Here is a 19657-nt window from a genome sequence, read left to right as displayed (position 1 = left end):
CCACCACGCTAAGCCTTGAAAACCAGTCCAAGGAGATGGGCCTTGCAGTGGCAGGCGGGTGGAAGGCCCCGTCAGTCCTCAAGGTGAGGAACAAGGAATGCCCACGAGCCCATTCACTCCAACTCCGGGTGGCCTTCATCCCCGCACTGGGACGGTCACAGAAGCGTACCACACACCCCTCAGTGCCATATGACCGTTCCCCATTCTCAATTCCCCCAACCACGTGAGGAAGCCACCATCCCGTGTGGCTTCATTTTTCCACGCCAGGGGCCTGCAAGCTGAGGAACCATCCATCTCGGGTCTCTGCTCTTACCCTCTCCCTGCAAACACAGCCTTCCTCCAGAAGGGGCACTCCTGCCTCTAGGGGCACTGTGGCCACTGCGACGTCAAAGCAGCCAGCTCTCTGACCTCAACAGCCTGGCAGCGGGCCTACAGGAATTTTCTTTCCTTAGGAGGTTTTGAATTCAAGTCAAAAATCAATTTGTGACTGTGATATTAAGTGAGCCAAACCACCTTTCTCTTCATGTTGCAGAATTTCCAAAAAATAATTCCAGCTGTTTCTTTTCTTCTGAAACCCCAAACAGGTGAGCTTTTAAAAATTTCATAAACATTTACTTTTGCCCACAGAGCCTACACCACACACTGTGTGCTAGTCACTTAGCATGAGACAGGACCCCTGTTCACTGCCTCACAGGAAAGAAAGACAAACAATATCACATGACGACACCACCTTTGAAGCATTTTACCTAAAAAGACACGATTTCTGGAATTTGCTTTAAAATACTGTTAAAAAAAAATAGAGGAGAAGATAAATTAAAAAAAAAAAAAAAAGATCGACAAAATATAGGTATCTGCAGAAGCCAGGGAGTTGGGGAATCAAATACTGTTCTCTCCATTTTTCTATATATTTGCATTTTTCTATTAAAAAAGAGTAAAATGTCATTGAGGCATGAGAATGTAGAGAAAAAAGCAGTTATTTTCACCTTGGAGAAAAGAGGTCAGAGAAAGCTACATGAGTCGAGCACTATTATTATATTACCAATGAAACAACATTATATCATATAACTTACTAATTATTGGATGCTTATTACACTAAGCCAATGAGGTCCACACACATTCTTTCTGATCCAGTTTTCCAAAGTAATGTCTGTCAGCCATCGACATCAAGATCTCCTGGGGTGTCTTTTTTTTTTAATTAAATTTGTCTTTTAAATGCATGTATTCCTGAGCCTCATCTTAGAACTTCTAAAGCAGCATCGGTGGGGGTGGGGGTGAAGGCCACACCCTAACACAGCCCCGCGGCAATTTTGCTTTTTGACTTAGTTATTCAAGTGACTTACAGGCAGAGTGGGGAAGCCACTCCTCTACTTCCCACGGTCACCCTCTCAGTGGGATGTTTGTTAACTCCATTTTCCAGACAAGCGAGCTCAACGAGGAGACGGAGATCCCCGCTGGTCACCCAGCTCGATGTGGTGGGGCTGAATTCCAAGCTGGTGCCAGCGCCGTCAGTGTCCAACGGCTGTGGCTGCGGTTCCATCCGCGCCAGCCCTCCTTTCCCAGCCCTGAAGGGCAAGGAGGAACTCACCAAACGTCGTAGCGTGACACTGAAGAGGGGCGGTCAGCAAGGAGAGCGAGGAGGGGCTGCACATCTCACCTGTTCGTGGTCCAGCATGGTCAGTCCCTTCACTCCTGCCAGGATGAGGTTCTTGGCAATTTCAGCCCCGAGTCCCTTCATGCCGACAAGAAGCACCCGGGAGGCCCGCAGCCTAGAAGGGAGACATTGTTAACCGGGTAACGGAGAACAGAAGACGCTCGACGAATCACCGAAGACAAAAGACAAAGTAACAGGGAAATAATTCTGGTTTTTACTAAATGCACTGAAGCATCATGGCCTCAAACCTAGGAAAGAGACAGGCTCCACTCCATCCTGCAGAGAATTCATTCCACAAGTATTTACGGAGCCCCTCCGACGCCAGGCACCTCTCTAAGGGGTGGAAATCCAGCAGTGAATAAGGCAGACATAATCCCTGCCCTCCCGGAGCTTACACTTCGTGAAGGAGGCAAATGAGAGCATGTAAAATGTCAAAAAGTGAAGAAAAATCCAACTTGATATGGATCAAGAATGATAGAGGATACCATCTTAGACAGGCTGAGCATGATGGCCTTTCTGAGGAGGAGCCGAGCAAAAATCAAAATGGAACGCAGGACAGACATACAGATATCTGGAGAAGAGCACACCAGGGGGAGAAAGCATCAAGCGCAGAAGCTGCAGGAGCGCCTGCGGGTCCCGGGGCAGGAAGGACAGAGCGGCTGCAGAGCAGCGAGCGCAGGGGAGAGCGGTGCGACAGGGGCTGCAGACAGACCAGGGCCACATCACGAAGGCTCCTCCAGGCACTGGAAGGACTCTGCATTTAAGCCAAGCCTGATGGCAAGCCATCAGGGGGAAGACTGTCGCCGTTAAGGTGAGAGGATGGCGGCTTGGACCAGCAGGACAGCAGGAGAGGTGGTGAGAAGGGGCACTCTGTAGGCTGTGATACAGAAGCTAAAACGTGGCCCCACCGAAGACAGTGTATCCGGGAAGTGTTTGGACCATTCTAATTCTAAAGTGACAGAAGACGAGGCTAAAAAAAGCTGCTCCTGGGCTATCCCAGGAAGTCCGGATTTAACTCTGAGGTCAGTGGGAGGCAGCAGACGCCCATATCATCTTATTTGAAATCCCCTGAACCGGAAGTGTTTCAGAATCAGAATTTTTCAGATTTGAAAAAGGAAATAAAGAGTTTCATCATATATTCTGAAACAACCCCATGAGGATCTTCGGGAGCACCCTGTGATTAAACTCATTAATAATTCTGCAGCAAATGTACACTTATGTACACTGACAAGGACTAGTAAGAACTACCAACAGTCTCAGATAAATGCAAGTTCCGCTGCCGGCCAGGGAGTTTGCTCTTAACTTACAAAGTGAGTTGATTCTCAACAAGTACCAGTGTGAGGGAGAACTGCCGACACTCTCTTCCAAAAACGGTCCTCATAATCGTGGACACTTGCAGGCATGAGACTAGAAGTCTTTAACGAGAACGGTGCTGATGAGATAGGGTCCTGCACTGGCCCTTGATGCCAGCAGACTCTGGATTTCCTTCGCTGATGTGACCACGGGGTAAAATGGAGGGAGGGGAGAATACTGACAATATTTCCCTCGAAGAGAGGTCTGGGTCTCAGCTTCTCCATGACTGCCTTTTTCCTGTGGGGACCTTGCACTGCCAACCACAGGCTAGCAGACACTAGCCTTTCAAGCGACAATTCCACTTCACTAGAATTGGAAGCAATCGGGAAGAGGGCAGAGAATGCACGAGCAAGGTGAAGAACAGAGGTGCTAGTGCTGAGCAGGTCTCAGCACAGATTTACCACCAGGGGGTGGAAGGATAAGCAATGTTTCCAAAGAGAATACGGTGCACATAGCAAACCAGTGACATCGGGAAGGCTGAGCACCGTGCATGTTGCTGTGCGTTCCGGGTCTCTGCGGGCACCGTTAGTCTACGAGTCCTCCCTTCCCCTGGCCCTGACCCTGCCGCAGCTGGAACGCCAGCATCTAAGTTCCCTCTCAGTCTGAGGGACTGGGGACTTCCTTGCGCGGCTGCTCCAGGACCTCGAGGATCCAACTAGAACAGCCTGGCTCTCCTTCAGGAATCTGGATCTTCAAACATTACCAATGGCCTCCTCAAATCTCCAAACCCACTAACTTCTTCGCAGGCTCTGCTCTCCTTTATGTTCTCCAGCAATGGGCACTGCCCACCACTAATGCCCTCCAGGTCTGAAAACTCGGTTTGAATTCAGGCTCTGCCTCTTCCTAACTGGGTGACCTGGACAGGCTACAGTCTCTCTGAACTGCCGCTGGTTTATCTGTAAAATGGGGATACCAATTCTGACTTCCTATCATTTAATCCCCTCAACAAGCTGACAAAATGTGTGTGTAAAGACACCCAGCATAATCCCTGGCATATAACAGATGCCCGATACATGTTACTTGAACTTACTGAATTTCTCAATCCCCACTGCCTTAATCATAAAAGGGCTCAGGGATGGGCTTGATTATGATTTTTAAAAAATCTGACAGAGGAAAAAAAAATCTAAAGCTGGCATCTAAAGCCACTCAGGATTGGCTCCCTCTCGCCCTCCCAGCCTCATCTCCTACTACGAGCGGACTACTCGCTCGCCAACACACTTGCGGCTTCCCACCCGCGGACTTTCCGGCACAGCAGCCCGCTCACCTGAAATGCGCTCCCTTCCTCTCCGTGTCTGGTCAAGCCTTTCCCCAGACTTCACACCCCAACTCGAAGGCCAGGGCCTCAGAAAGTCCCACCCTATGGCGGCAGACTCAGGCGAGCACTCCGTCCTCAGAACTCGCAGAGCAGCGTGGCATCTCCAGGCCTCTGACATAAGTCACAGGCAGCCGCGTGGCCTCTCCACGACCCTGCACCCCACAGAGCTCTGCACGCTGACTGCCCGGGAGCTTCTCACGGATCTGCCATCAACACTGAGTGTGCTTACGTGTGTTCAACCCTCAACCAGGCTGGGGGCCCTGAGACTACTGCTCATTCATGGCTCCATTACAGGAAAAGCACTTAAAATAGGCCCCAGCACACGGTCAGCACTTGGAGAATGTCGGCTGGTATCACTCATTCTCCGACGCAGCAATCCCCCTCCTAGGAACCAACCCCACAGAAGTATTCAAGCTGGCACAAAACCACGTGCGAATACATTCACAGTGGCAGCGTCCATCCACTTCCCGCCACCTGCACGGCCACCCCTGCTCTGGGCTCCATCGCTTCCCACCTAAAATACCGCAGCAGCCTTCCAGCCGGCCTCCCCGCTTCCGCTCTTGCCCCCCAATCCACTGGCCCTACCTCAGGCAGAGACGTTTGAAACCAGATTATGCCGCTCTCCTGCTCCAATCTGTCACAGGTTCCCTGTGCAGCCTCCTGAGCACAAGCCTGCGCGCCGCTCGACTCACCCTGCTCACTCCCTTGGTAACCTGCCAGCAGCCACGCAGGCCTTCCTGGATCCTAGAAAACACATTTGCTCCCGCCATAACACTTCGGCATGAGTTGTTCTTTCTGCTTCTTCCCCCAACTTTTCACATGACCCATCTTTAGGTCTCAGCTCAAGTGCCACCTCCTTAGAGAAATCCACACTGGCCACCTTACTCCAAAATGAGTCCACACCCTCTTCTATCTGGCATTAGGCTACTTGTTCATACACTCACTGTCCGCTCCTCCTAGAATGTACGCTCCAGAAACCATTGTATCCCTAGCATCTGACTGTGCTTGGCACCTATGACACTGCTCCTCACACAGCTGTTGAACTGATAGGCACACCAAGAGAAACCCAAGTGTCCATCAGCAGAATGACATAAGTCTGGCACGTGATAAAATAATAATAGCTGGGGCCGGCCCGGTGGCACAGTGGTTAACTTCGCTGGTTCCACTTTGGTGGCCTGGGGTTCGCCGGTTTGGATGCCGGGTGTGGACCTACACACTCCTTGGCACGCCATGCTGTGGCAGGCATCCCACATATAAAGTGGAGGAAGATGGGCACGGATGTTAGCGCAGGGCCAGTCACCAAGGGGAGGATTGGCAGCAGATGTTAGCTCAGGGCTAATCTTCCTCAAAAAAATAAATGAATAAACAGCTAATAGATAAAGCACCGTTCCAAAGTCTTTACATGTATTATGTCATTTAAACCTCATGACCACCTTATAAGCTGGTACCTTGTTACCCCTATTTTGCAAGTGAGGAAACAGGCACAAAGAGTTTAACTAGCTTAACCAAAGTTACAGGGCTAGAAAATGGCTACTATAATCAGCTAATAGATAAAGGTGACAATAAGGTAGAGCGATTTATGGTGGACTCTGAGGCCCACCCTGCCCTGGGTAGGCAGCCACTAAAAAGACAAAAGCAAAGGTAACACTTAGTAAGAGTTCCTGTATGCCAAGCACTGTTCTAAGCAATTTATCCTATACCTGCAAGGTAGTCACCATCATTATTCGCAGCTTACAGATAAGAAAGCTGAGTGGGTAGACAGATACTGCCCCCTCCCACAAGGTCCACACCCTAGTCCCTGGGACCTGCAATAAACTACTTTACAGGACTTCTACATCATGAAAGGAATGTTGTGGATGTGATTAAATTAAGGGTTTTGAGATGGGGAGATAATCCCGGACTATCTGGGTGGGTCCAGGAAATCACAAGGGTCCTTAAAAGTACAGGCAAAAGGGTCAGCTCAGAAGAGATGAATGACAAAAGCAGGGTCCATGGTCAGAGAGAGATTTGAAGATGCTCCACTGCTGGCTTTGGAGAGCAAGGAAGGGGCCACGAGACAAGAAATGCAGGTGGCTTCTAGATGCTGGAGAAGTCAGCACATTCTCCCCCGGAGCCTCCACAGGGAGCAGGGCCCTGGCAACAGCTTGATTTCAGCCCAGTGAGACTGACGGCAGGCTTCTCATCTCCAGAATTGTAAGAGAAGAACGGCGTGTTGTTTCAAGTCACTGAAACTGTGGTAATTGTTACAGCAGCAACAGGAAACTCATACAGGGAGGCACAGAGTCGTTAAGAAACTTGCCGCAGATCACACAGCTACCAAACAGCCAAAGAGTATCAACTCAGGCAATACTGCTCCAAAGCCTGGGCTCTTCAAGTCACACTGCCTCTCAAAACCACAAATAAATGCAAACTGACACTGTGACACACTGTGCCCACAGCCCACCAGCAACAACGATGGTGGTCATTACCCTCCACAGAGGGCGCACTAAGCACCAGGCACTGAGCCAGGTACATTACACAGTCCTGCACTGAAACCTTCATCATGGCTCCTCACCACTTTTTCTCTCTCAGAAAAAAATCATACGCGCCCTCAACGTCGCATAAATTTTCTCTCCCCAGGGGCCAGCCCCATTGCGTAGTAGTAAAGCTCACTGTGCTCTGCTTTGGTGGCCCGGTTCGCAAGTTTGGATCCCGAGTGCAGACCCACACCACTCGTCAGTCATGCTGTGGCAGCAACTCACATATAATACATAGTAAGACTGGCACAGATGTTTGTTCGGGGCCAATCTTCCTCACACCCCCCAAAAAAAAAAAACTCCCTAGAAGTCCAGGGGGCTCCAGACCCCAAGGCAGACCAGAGGAAAGGATCCACGTCTGCTTTGAGAAAGGAAAAAACCAGGACTCAGAAAACGTGTACAAACTCTCCCGGCTAATGGGTGCCCAGAGCTGGGATCCAAATTGAGTTCTGACCATGATCTATGCTTTTTCCTCTCTTAACATCTCCCCCACGCTGCCTTGTATACAGTAGGCCCTAAGTAAATATTTGCTGATTTACTCTCCTCTCTTTTGACTTCTGCTGCCACAGGAATACCTTCTAAATTTCTGAGGAGGAAGGAACCAGAGCCATTACACCACAATCTTCGAATTCACAGTACACACTGCAAGTGAGGTCAAGCCAATGAATTCCACTCCCAGTTAAGAATTCTTAAGACTCCCAAATTCATATTCAAATCACATGTATTTAGAGTCTAATGTGTGAGAGTGAGTCATGCAAAAATCCAGCATGAGACTATTTCAAGTAGGGTGAGCACAAAGTCCCGAGGCCAGAGAGAGCTTGAGCACATTCGAAGAACACAAGGATTCAAGTGGCTTGAGGGGAGGAGCCAGGGAGAGGGAGGCAAGGTCAGACAAGGCAGGGCGTGAAAGGCAATGGATCTGAAAAGCCTTGGATTTTATTCTGAGTATAACAGCAAACCACTGGAAGCAGGGCTTTTGTGATCTGATTTTTTAATTTAAATCCGTTTGGCTGCTATGTGGAGGATGGATTATAGAGTCAAGAGTGGAACAGGGGAGAGCAGCGAGGAAATTGCTGAGGTGAAGAGATGATGGGTGTGGCTGGGACTAAGAAACGAAGATGAAGAGACACAGTTTGAAGCAGAGCCCGCAGGGCTCCCCAACAGACTGGACGTGAGCAGAAGGAACAGGGATGAATAAAGGACCCCTGGGTTTCCGGTCTGCACAACCAGACAAATGGCGGGGCCATCAGCATTTGACAGATTTGACCATCTTCTCCTTCCAGAAATACTCTTCTTCACTTAACAGTAGACAACTTTTCACTTAAATCTATAATCCTGCTCCCTGGGACTACCCATTCATTACATTCACTTAAGAGTCTCGTCAAAATCCAAAACCGAACTGCAGACTGCTCCCCACTGGGACGTGCCGAGGCAAACCTGCTCCTGCCACAGCCTTCCTGGTCCTTCTGGAGTCTCCACTCACCCCACCGCCTCGCGTCTTACACGTGCCTTATTATCTCACCCTATTTCCTATGTAGTTTCCCCTCTTTTGTTGCTGGTGATTCATACTTGTCAAATAATTGCAGCCATAACTCACTGAGTGCTTTCTGCGTGTAGACACTGTTCACGCACTATCTCATTCAGTTCTCAGCAAGCTTACAAAGCAGACTCTATTCCCTCCACTTGATGAATGAGAAACTGAAGCACCGAGACAGGCTGTGCATCCAGGAGAACAGAACCAAGAAGTTCCGGAGTGGAGATCCAAACTCAACCGTTAACCACTATCAACCAGTGCCATACGCTGGTCCTTCCATGAAACAACTGGGACGGGCCTCCAGCACACAGGACGTGCTCAGTCACTCCTACGGCTCACGTGCGCCTCCAGAAGTCCCTTTGAACAGCAGCAGTGTTGGGTAACGTGTTTGAAAACAGGGCAGTTTTTGTCATCCTTTCTTTGTAAAGTCAGAATTTCCGAGTTGAAAGAGTCCTGCGAGATTTAGTCACACCCAGCCCTCCTTTTTGCAGACGGGGAACCTAAGGCCGAGAAACTCTCTCTTTCAAGGTCAGACGGCGTGCTAGCAGAGCTGGGAACTAACCCCAGGTGTCCCGACTTTCTAGGTCTTGGCAACGTACAATCGTTTCATTCACTCAACAAATATCTAAAGTCTACCAACCCGCAAGCACTGGAAATGTAAGAGGCCAGTCAAACCCTTGTCTTAATCAGGGAGCAGTCATAAAGTGCCTGCCCTCACAGAGCTTATAACCTACTTCCTCTTTCCAGTCACCCTGCCTTCCTCACTCCTAGATCCGGGACAAGCTACTGTGGCGTGCAAGAGGCAAAACTCCACACGCCTTTGCTGTGAGAGGCAGCGCAGAAGCCACCGAAGCACACATTCTGAGGACACGCAAGCTGCCGGCTCCAGCACTCGCCTCTCTGTGGATCTGACAGAGAACGAGCCCCTAGTGAGGAAGACGGGCTGTCACGCGAACAGCAGCGCCCCTGCAGTCGCTCACTCAGAGTCAAGTCCTCCGTCTATCTACTTGGTGTGGGGCCTTGGGAGTCGGCGCCCCTCCCCGAACCTCATCCATAACACGGGCTGTGCACCAGAGCAAGAGATGCAAACGCACACGCTTGCGGGACCAGGCAATCACGTCCAAGAGTGAAGCTGAACCGACGGAGACGTGGCAAAGGAAGACGCAAAAGGAAAAGGCAGCCTCCACTTAGCTCCAACCAGTGTGGACATGTCTCACTTTCCCACTTTTCAAAAGACAAAACCCAGAAATTATATGCGAAATCTCCAGATTAGGAGTGGAACAACACATTTCCCCCCCAACTTCTCATTATAAAAAATTCAAACATACAGAAAAGTAGAAAGAATAGTTCACATCTCGCCCTACTGGCTTTACCCATATACCTGCATCACGGCGTTACACACCTCAGCACGCATTTCCAAAAATACCACACTCTCCTTTATAACCACAATACTATCCTATCTAGAAATAATCCCCAAATATCATCTAATAGGGCTGAATATTCAAATTTCCCCCACTGTCTAAAAGATTTTTTTTTTTAAGATTTTATATTTTTTCCTTTTTGTCCCCAAGGCTCCCCGGTACATAGTTGTATATTCTAGTTGAGGGTCCTTCTAGTTGTGGCATGTGGGATGCCACCTCAGCATGGCTTGCTGAGCGGTGCCATGTCTGCACCCAGGATCCGAACCCACAAAACCCTGGGCTGCCACAGCAGAGAGCACAAACTTAACCACTCGGCCACAGGGCCGGCCCCTCTAAAAGATTTTTTAGTAGAAGTTTTCTTTTTGAACCAGGATCCAGCCAGGGTTCACACCTTGCGCCTGGCTCCGCCTCTTTACTCTCTTCTAATCTACAACAGTGCCTTCACTTGTTTTTCCATGACAGTGGGCAGTCGTCTGGTAAAATACTTCACTTTCTGGAATCTTACCGTTGCCTCAATGGTGTCCTTCAATTCGTTCCTCTGTTTTCTAAAAGCATGATTAGGCCCAAACATATCTGGCAGGACAACTTCACTGATAATACACTGAGGTTTTACTTCACCCCATCGGAAGGCACATTATTAATAATCACCTCCAACCTAGACAACGGAGTTTTTAATTTCTCTCATGTTTAATATTATCTTGGCCTTAATGGATTTTAAGTTATTAAATATTCTTAAATGAACTCAATTTTATTCTTTCTGATGCTCAAATTCTCCCAAATTTACCCAATTCTCTAGATTTTTAATGCTGACAACTAATTTCAAAAACTCTCAACCACTGTGTGAGAAGGAGACCCCACTGTTAACCACTCCACTGTACGAGTCCCCGGGAAGGCCCCTTTCATTAGTGTTACCCTCCCTTCCAGTTCTCTGACAACCTTGGCCCAACATCACACAGTCAGAGGCGGAACTGCAGCCGGGACGCAGTCTGCCGACTCCCGGGCCGCCTTCCATTCCACCAAGGAAGCCCAGGCCCCGGAGCTCTCCTGTCCCACCTGGAGCTTCCTAAAGGCAAGTCAATTTGCTTTGGAGAGCTCCTTCCTGTCTGTCCAGGGGAGGGAATCACTGCCCTTCCGACTCCACAGAGCCGCTGCGAGACTCAGTTGAAAAATGGACAAGACAGCACTTTAATGAACTCTAAGACTGTCTACAAATAGAGACCCCAAATTATAGATAACCCCTTCCTTCCCGCCCAGGTTCTCCGCTCCCTCAGAATAACTCCCACCTCCCAAGAACCCCACATCCTGACTCGGATCTGCCCCTGAGGTCCTCTCCTCCTCAGGAGCCCTCATGCATTACTCAGTGCTCCTGAGAGAAATCAATCCTCCCTCACTGCATTCCAGTTTAACCCTCACCATCTTTACCCGGCTTCAAACCAAACTGCCTGCTGCCCCCACCCCCAGGATGAACCCTTCTAGTATACTTAGGGTGCCCTCCCCCATCCTTTAGGGCCTCCTCACACTCCAGCCCTTCAAACAGTAGTCCCTGAAATCAATCAACCCCACCTATGTCTTCAGGCTTCAGGGCTATTCTTATCATTTAATTCTTCACCTTCTTCTTTTTCTTCCTTTTGGAAGATTAGCCCTGAGCTAACATCTGCTGCCAATCCTCCTCTTTTTGCTGAGGAAGACTGGCCCTGAGCTAACATCCACGCCCATCTTCCTCTACTTTCTATGTGGGACGCCTATCACAGCATGGCTTGCCAAGCGGTGCCACGTCCGCACCCGGGATCTGAACCTGCAAACCCCGGGCCACCGAAGTGAAACATGCGCACTTAATCGCTGTGCCACCGTGCCGGCCCTAATTCCTCACCTTCTATTTCAGGTGCTGTCCTCGGATGAACGCTTGCTAATGCCTCATGACGACAACACCCCCTCCATCACAGAAGCCCCCACACATCTGAAATGAGTCTGTAGTAACCCCCACCTCACCACACCCACTCTCTCTCTCTCTCACCAAAAGATCTGAGAAGCTCCCACCCTCAAACTAAATTCTCGCAACCTGCCTGCCTCCCCAACCCTTACACCTATTAATTCTATACTCTGTCCTCCTCCCCATCAAACACCCTCCCCATCACCCAGATTTCAGCGCTGACCTCGCTCACCTGTTTCTACTTAGACGTATAATAAACATCTGAAACAAAAGTCCAAGAGAACTCCTGCTTCTTCCCTACAGCTTTTCCCATCTCAGTAAATGGCAACTCCGTCCTTCCAAGTCGCTCAGGCCAAAATCCTTGGAGCCATCCTTGAGTCCTGCCCCTCCTACACCACACCCCGAATCCCTCAGCAAATCCTGCCCCTCCACCTTCAAAATAACATCCAGAATATAGATCTGACCGCTTCTCCAGAGTTCCAAGGCCCCCTCTTTAGGCCTCAAGTGGATTCCTGCAGCAGTCTCCGGAATGGTAAATCCTCATTTCCACTCTGCCTACTTCAATCCATTCTCCAAACAGTGAGCCTCTTACAACACAAATCAGATCATGTTACTTCTCCGCCCAAAACTCTCCCACGGGTTTCCCAGCACACTCAGAAAAGCAAAGCACTCCCCGGCTCTGCCACCCTGTTTCTCTAACTTGCCGCGCGTGCGCTGGCCTCCAGGATCTCACACTGGCCGTTCTCTATGCTAGGAAGGTTCTTCCAGACGGCACCTGGCTCTCTCTCTCACCCAGGTCTGAGGCTCCACGTCACCGCTCTGAAAGGCCACCCTGTCAAAACTGCTCTCCTACTTCGCCATCCTTCATTGGTCCTCTGACCCTGCTTTATTTTTCTCCCTAGCACTCGTGTTACCTAATATGACATGATTTCCGTTTGTCTCCAACACCAGAATGTAAGCTCCATGTGGGTAAGCAGTCTGCTTAGCTCACTGACACAAGCTCCGTGCCTAGAACAGTGCTCGCGGCAGGTGCTCCATAAACATCTGATCGAAAGCATCACCTCTTTCAAAGACACGCCCTCCGATAACTACTCCTCAATGCCCGAGGTAGTGCCCAACCTTAGTGCCCCGGGACGCGCCCCCGAATCCAGACACAGGCAACCTCTTCAGGTACCTCCAGACTCCCACTTGAAAGAACTTCCTCCAAAACTCCTCCGAAACCCTCCTTCCTCCAGATCGACCCAGCCCTCGGGAGCTACAAGAAGGGGAGCTCGCGTCTGTCCGGTCCGCCGGGCTGCCCAGCGCCCAGCAGGGCATGGGAGCCCACGACCTACCAATGAATGAACTACGCCCCCCGCCTTCATCCTTTCCCTGCATCCCCGGCCCCTCCCATTCTCTAAGGCCCCATCCCCGACCCAAAGCCCGCCATCCGCCCCTTCGGGGGTCCGAGTCCCCGAGTCTGCATCCTCCTGATCCCTCAGGACTCCCCCACGCCCCTTCCGGAGACCCCCAATCACGCGGAGCGGCCCCCTCCCCACCCCGGGGCGCCCCCGCTTCCCACACCGTCCACAGCATCCCAAATCAGGGGATCGCCAGCATCCCCGGGGACACACTCCCGCCTCCCCTCTTCCCATCCGACCCTCCCGCGCCCGGAGGGCCGCGAACGCCTCAGGCCGGACGCCCCCTGCAGCCCCTCCGCCCCACCAGCCGGCCCGGCCCTGACCGTTTCTGGGCCTCCAACCCCCACAGTCGGATCTGCCGGTCATACTGCGCCGCCTCCTCCTCGCTGATGCCGCCGCCGGCCTCCTCCTTCTCCACCATGGCGCCGGCGCTCGCCGCCCGCGCCCGAGTCCTCCTCACAGCAACCGCCCGCCGGCCCCACGCGCCGCCAACCGCCGCCGGCCGCGCGCCCGCGCTGCGTCTGCGCCTGCGCCCGGGGCCGCGCCTGCGCAATACGGCCGCCGCCGCCCGGCCCCGCCCCCGGAGTCTGCGACCACGTGGGCCTCCTCGGCCTCAAAGGCGGGCCCGGGCCTGCCAGTCACGTGACGGAGGCTCCAGCCAATCCTGGCTAAGAAACGGCTGGGCTGTGGCTCGACAAGGATCCCCAGGTGGTTATTTATGAAGCTATTAATTTAGCAAATATTTATAGAGCGCCTGCTGGAATCCTGGCATTCGGGGTGGTGTAAAATAGGGTGGCGCATGAAGTAGACAAAGTCCTGCCCTCATGGAGTTTACATTTCTGTTGAAGAGGGCCAAAGAAAAGTAAATATAGGGGTGACCTGGTGGCATAGTGCTTAAGTTTGAGCTGCTCTGCTTCAGCGGCCTGGGCTCCCCAGGCCCACAGGCGCGGATCCCAGGTGCAGAGCTACACACAGCTCATCAGGCCGTGCTGGGGAAGATTGGCACAGACGTTAGCTCAGGGCCAATCTTCCTCACCAAAAAAAAGAAAAAAGAGGACAATATTAAATCAGGCCATGATAAATGCTTTGGAGAAAAACAAAGCAGGATATGCGACTACAGGGTGACAAAAGTGGCCAGGGAACATCTCTCAGAGAAGGTGACATTGTGCACCTCAGAGGTCTGAAGACACTGAGGAAACAGGCTACGTGGATAACCGGGAGATGGGGCATTTCTGGTGTTAACTTGAAAAGCCTCCGAAGGAGTTTATTTAGGAATAGCCAAAAGAATCACAATTCTAGAGTGCATCCTATGGCAAACCATAGGCAAATCCAACAAAGAAGGAGAGCTGCTTTTATAGAGAAAAGAGGGAGTAGGGAGGGGGCAGGGCTGTTCTAAAGGAAAGTCCATTGGGGGAAAGTAACAGTTGGGGGGGGGCAACTGATTCTTATTGGCTGAGCTGTGGCATTTCTCATTGGCTGAGCTGTGGCATTTCTCATTGGCTGGGCTGTGGCGTTTCTCATTGGCTGAGCTGTGGCATTTCTCATTGGCTGAGCTGCGGCATTTCTCATTGGCTGAGCTGTGGCATTTCTCATTGGCTGGAATGTGGCGTTTCTCATTGGCTGAGCTGCGGCGTTTCTCATTGGCTGATCTGTGGCATTTCTCATTGGCTGAGCTGTGGCATTACACATTGGCTGGGCTGTTGCCAAGGTCAGGAGAGAAATCTTCCTTCAGTAGTAAAGTAGTTTTAGTTCCTCTTCAAGATGCGAGCCTGTGTCTTCCTGTTTGGTGTAACTGACCATGTGTGATAGGGCGTGAGAGCTCCCCCTACAGGCCTTCCCGACTCCAATTTAATTAGGGTTTCTTTTATTAGTTTCCACACTGGGTAGGGGGGAACAGCAGGTGCAAAGGCCCTGAAGCTGGAGTGTGCTGGCACTGGTAAGGAACTGTGGAGAGGGCATGGTTTCTGGAGCAAAGTGAGAGGGGGGCAAGTGGTAAGAGATTAAATCATAAAGGAAGCAGGTGGGGCTGGCCCCATGGCCGAGTGGTTAAGTTCGCACGCTCTGCTTTGGCAGCCCAGGGTTTTGCCAGTTCGAATCCTGGGCACCGACATGGCACTGCTCAACAAGCCATGCTGAGGTGGCGTCCCACATGCCACAACTAGAAGGACCCGCAACTAAAAATACACAATTATGTACCCGGGGGGGGGGCTTTGGGAGGAAAAATTTTTTAAAAATTCTTAAAAATAAAATAAAATAAAATAAATGAAGCAGGTGGGGGATCATGCAGGGCCTCGTGATAGCTAATATGTATTTTCTTTAGGCAAGGTGCCTTTTTATTATTCATTCAACATACTTATTGACACTTGCTATGCATCAACCATTGACATCTGTGCTAGGAATAGAGCAGTGAAAAAGAAAGAAAATAGCTGCCCTCTCATGGAGTTTAAATGGGCTTTACATGGATTCTTCCTTTTTTTGTTGTTGTTCTTCTCCCCAAATCCCCCCAGTACATAGTTGTAGATTCTAGTTGTGAGTACCTCTGGTTGTGCTATGTGAGACGCCGCCTCAGCATGGCCTGATGAGTGGCACCATGTCCACGCCCCGGATCAAACCAGCAAAACCCTGGGCTGCTGAAGCGGAGCGCGAACTTAGCCACTTGGACCTGGGGCCGGCCCCTACATGGATTATTTCTCTAATCCTTATAAGATCAGATAAATTCTTTAATATTCCCATTTCACAGCCAAGGAATCTGAGGTCCAGCAAAGTTAAATATTAGTAGCCTGAACAAAGTCTTCTATCTTAGAAATAGTGAAGTTAGGATTCAAACCCAGGCTGTGTGGCCACCTGCTTCCTCTGAGGTTATACTGCTGGTGACATATGAAGCTCCTACTATGTGCTCTGATCTTGCTGCATGAGGTACACACTCTGTGAACCTCAGTGGTGGATATTTCATCCCCTTTTACAGATTACAACTCTGGGACTCAGAAAGGAGTAGCAATTCATCCAAGATCACAATGTCATTCAAAAAAATTGGCCAATGCCTACTCTGTTGCTTATTGATATGCAATAAATTATGTAAAAACTTAGGGACTTAAGGGGCTGGCCCTGTGGCCTAGTGGTTAAGTTTGGCACACTCCGCTTCAGTGACCTGGGTTTGGTTGCCGGGCACAGACCTACACCACTCATCAGTGGCCATGTTGTGGTGGTGACCCACATACAAAATAGAGGAAGAGGGGCAGCGGATGTTAGTTCAGGGCAAATATTCCTCAGGAAAAACAATTAGGGACTTAAAATGACAATAAACATTTTTATGTCTTATAGGGTCTGTGGGTCAGGAATTCAAGAGCAGTTTGGCTGGGCAGTTCTGGCTCATGGTTTCTCAGGAGGGGGCAGTCAGATGTCAGCTGGGGCTGCAGTCATCAGAGGCCTGGGGTGGAAGATTGTGTGGCAAGGTGGCTCATCTACATGGCTGGCAGGCTGATTGGCTGATGGCTGAGACCCTCGGTTTCTCTCCACATGGGCCTATCCACCTGGCTGCTGGAGTGCCCTCATGACCCGGCAACTGGCATCCTCCAGACGGAGTGGTCCACAAGAGCAAGTTGAAAGCAGCAATGCCTTTTAGGACTCAGCCCGGGAAGTCACTCACTGTCACGTCTGCAGTATCCCATGGGTCACCACTGGTCAGCTCTATTCATTGTGGGAGGGACGATGCAAGGGCCTGAGTCCTAGGGGCCGAGGATGACTTGGGGACCATCTTAGAGGCTGGTTACCACATCCACTAAGCACTATGCCCTGTGAAAATAAGGTGAATAAAGAAAGATGGAGGGGCCGGCCTGGCGACGCAGCAGTTAAGTGCACACGTTCTGCTTTGGCAGCCCGAGCTTCACCGGTTCGGATCCCGGGTGCGGACATGCCACCGCCTGGCACGCCATGCTGTGGCAGGCGTCCCACACATAAAGTAGAGGAAGATGGGCACAGATGTTAGCTCAGGGCCAATCTTCCTCAGCAAAAAGAGGAGGATTGGCAGCAGATGTTAGCTCAGGGCTAATCTTCCTCAAAAAAAAAGAAAAAGAAACATGGGCCTGCCCTGCGTGGGGCTGACAGTCTAGTAGGGGAGACAGACAGTACTTCATCAGTCAAAGAATTATTCACAAGTTCAACTACTCGGCAGATCCCTACCACATCCCTACTAGGTGTCTGGCTTTGTGCCAGGCCCTGGGAATACAATAGTGATGAAAATGGCCAAGCTCCTGCTTTAGACGCAGTTACAGTCCACTGGGAGAGAGAAAATAGCGGCATAAATACAAATAGATAGGAACTTTGGGAAGTGCTGTGAAGGAAAAGAAGAGAGAGCTAAGACAGCGTCTGAGTCAGGAAAGGATATTCTGAGAATGTAAATGTTCGGCTTCGCAGAGTAAATAGAGGTTAAAACTAACAAGCAGGGGAAGAACCCCCCGGCAGAGAGGATGGCTGCCCCTGCCAAGACCCAGAGTTGAAGCTCGTTCTCTCTGTCTGATTCTGCCTCCCAGAGGGTCTCTCCTTGGCCCGCACTCCCCTCACCCCAGGTACTCTGTGGGAGGTTTAAAATACGTCCATAAATCCTTTGATATTCTTCACTGATTTGGGGGGAGGGGATTTCTGTCCCCTGATCTTGAATCTGTGCTCTGTGGCTGCTCGATCAAAAGAACACGATAGAAGTGAGTGCTGAGCCAATTTCCAGGTCCAGGCCTTGATAAATGGGGAGCCTCCCTTCAAAAAAGCTAAACACAGAAATACCATATCAGCCAGCAATTCCACTCTTTTTTTTTTTTTTTTGTGAGGAAGATTAGCGCTGAGCTAACTACTGCCAATTCTCCTCTTTTTGCTGAGGAAGCCTGGCCCTGAGCTAACATCCATGCCCATCTTCCTCTACTTTATATGTGGGACGCCTGCCACAGCATGGCTTGACAAGTGGTGCCATGTCCACACCCGGGATCCAAAACGGCAAACCCCAGGCCACCGAGAAGCAGAACATGTGCACTTAACCACTGCACCACCAGGCCAGCCCCCCAGCAATTCCACTCTTAGGCGTATACCCAGAGGAATTGAAAGCAGGAACTCAAACAGATAGCTGTATGCCAGTCTTCATTGTAGCACTATTCACAATTGCCAAAGGTGGAACGATCCAAGTGTCCATCAACTGATGAATGGATAAACAAAATGTGGCATATCCATTCAGTGGAATATTATTCAGCCATGAAAAAGAATGAAATGCTGATACACACTACATGAATGAACCCTGAAAATTTTATGCTAAGTGAAAGAACCCAGACACAAAAGGTGATGAAAAAAGAAATAAGTAGTGGTGATGGCTGCATCACATTGTGAATGTTCTTTTTTTTTCTTTTTTTTTTGACGATGATTAGCCCTGAGCTAGCATCTGCTGCCAATCCTCCTCTTTTTGCTGAGGAAGACTGCCCCTGAGCTAACATCCGTGCCCATCTGCCTCTACTTTATATGTGGGATGCCTGCCACAGCATGGCACCAATCAGTGCCATGTCTACACCCAGAATTTGAACCAGCAAACCCTGGGCCACCGAAGCAGAACGTGCACACTTAACTGCTGTGCCTCGGGCTGGCCCCTTGTGAATGTTCTTAATGCCACTGGACTGTACATTTACAAATGGCTAAAATGGTGGATTTTCTTATACATTTTTTACTGAAATTTTAAAAAATTAATAATGTAATATACCAAAACCCACTGGATTGTACAGTCTAAATGGGTGAAGTGCATAGTATGTGAATAGCACAGTAAAGCAGTTAAAAAAAGAAAACGAGAGGCCGGCCTGGTGGCATAGCAGTTCAGTTCACACACTCTGCTTCAGCAGCCCAGGGTTCACCGGTTTGGATCCCAGGCGCAGACATACACACTGCTCATCAAGCCATGCTATGGAGGCATCTCACATATAAAATAGAGGAAGATTGGCATAGATGTTACATCAGTGACAATCTTCCTCAAGCAAAAAGAGGAAGATTGGTGACAGATGTTAGCTCAAGGCCAATCTTCCTCACCAAAAAAAATAAATAAATAAGGAAATGGGCAGCTTCCACTTTCTATCTCTTGGGACACTTGCTCTTGACCCCAGCCTCCACGCTAGCAGAAGCCTAAACAGCCCAGGGAGAGGTCCACCTGGAGAGAAACCAAAGCTCCTGACCCTCAGCCAGGTCAACAGCTGCAGCCGACAGCCAGCACCGACTTGCTGGCCACGTGAGTGAGCCATCTTGGAAGGGGATCCTCTGGCCGACAGTCAGGCCACCCCAGACGGAGCAGAGATGAGCCACTCTTGCCAAGCCCTGCCCAGAGTGCTGATCCATAAGCAAAGGAAATGATTGATGTTGATTTACACCAGCAAGTTTTGGGATAGCTTGTTACATAGTGTTGGATGACCTGAATATTCTCCCCCCCACCTCTCTCTTCACACATTCCCCTCTCTCTCTCCCTCTTTGCCTGACCCCACTTCCCTTTCTCTCCTTGACTCTCTGTCCCTTTCTCTGCGG

At 50.3% G+C, this 19657-nt stretch overlaps 1 protein-coding gene across 1 annotated transcript in view; it reads right to left on the bottom strand.

Annotated features, from left to right (window-relative positions):
- The window catches only part of SAE1 (SUMO1 activating enzyme subunit 1), a 64260-nt gene extending 50609 nt beyond the window's left edge, over window positions 1-13651 (bottom strand). Inside the window, exons 1-2 of the mRNA XM_044759079.2 lie at window positions 13444-13651; window positions 1655-1766 (exon numbers count right to left, since the gene is read on the bottom strand). Coding sequence (XP_044615014.1) covers window positions 1655-1766; window positions 13444-13541 — 210 coding nt within the window. The 5' untranslated portion in view covers window positions 13542-13651. The remainder of the gene's footprint in view (window positions 1-1654; window positions 1767-13443) is intronic.
- Window positions 13652-19657: the final 6006 nt, after the last annotated feature.

The sequence above is a fragment of the Equus asinus genome, chromosome 26 (genome assembly GCF_041296235.1).
Source record: "Equus asinus isolate D_3611 breed Donkey chromosome 26, EquAss-T2T_v2, whole genome shotgun sequence".
Classification (NCBI taxonomy): Eukaryota; Metazoa; Chordata; class Mammalia; order Perissodactyla; family Equidae; genus Equus; species Equus asinus.
Note: the sequence above shows the minus strand (reverse complement) of the source record. Positions and strands in the feature narration are given on the sequence as shown.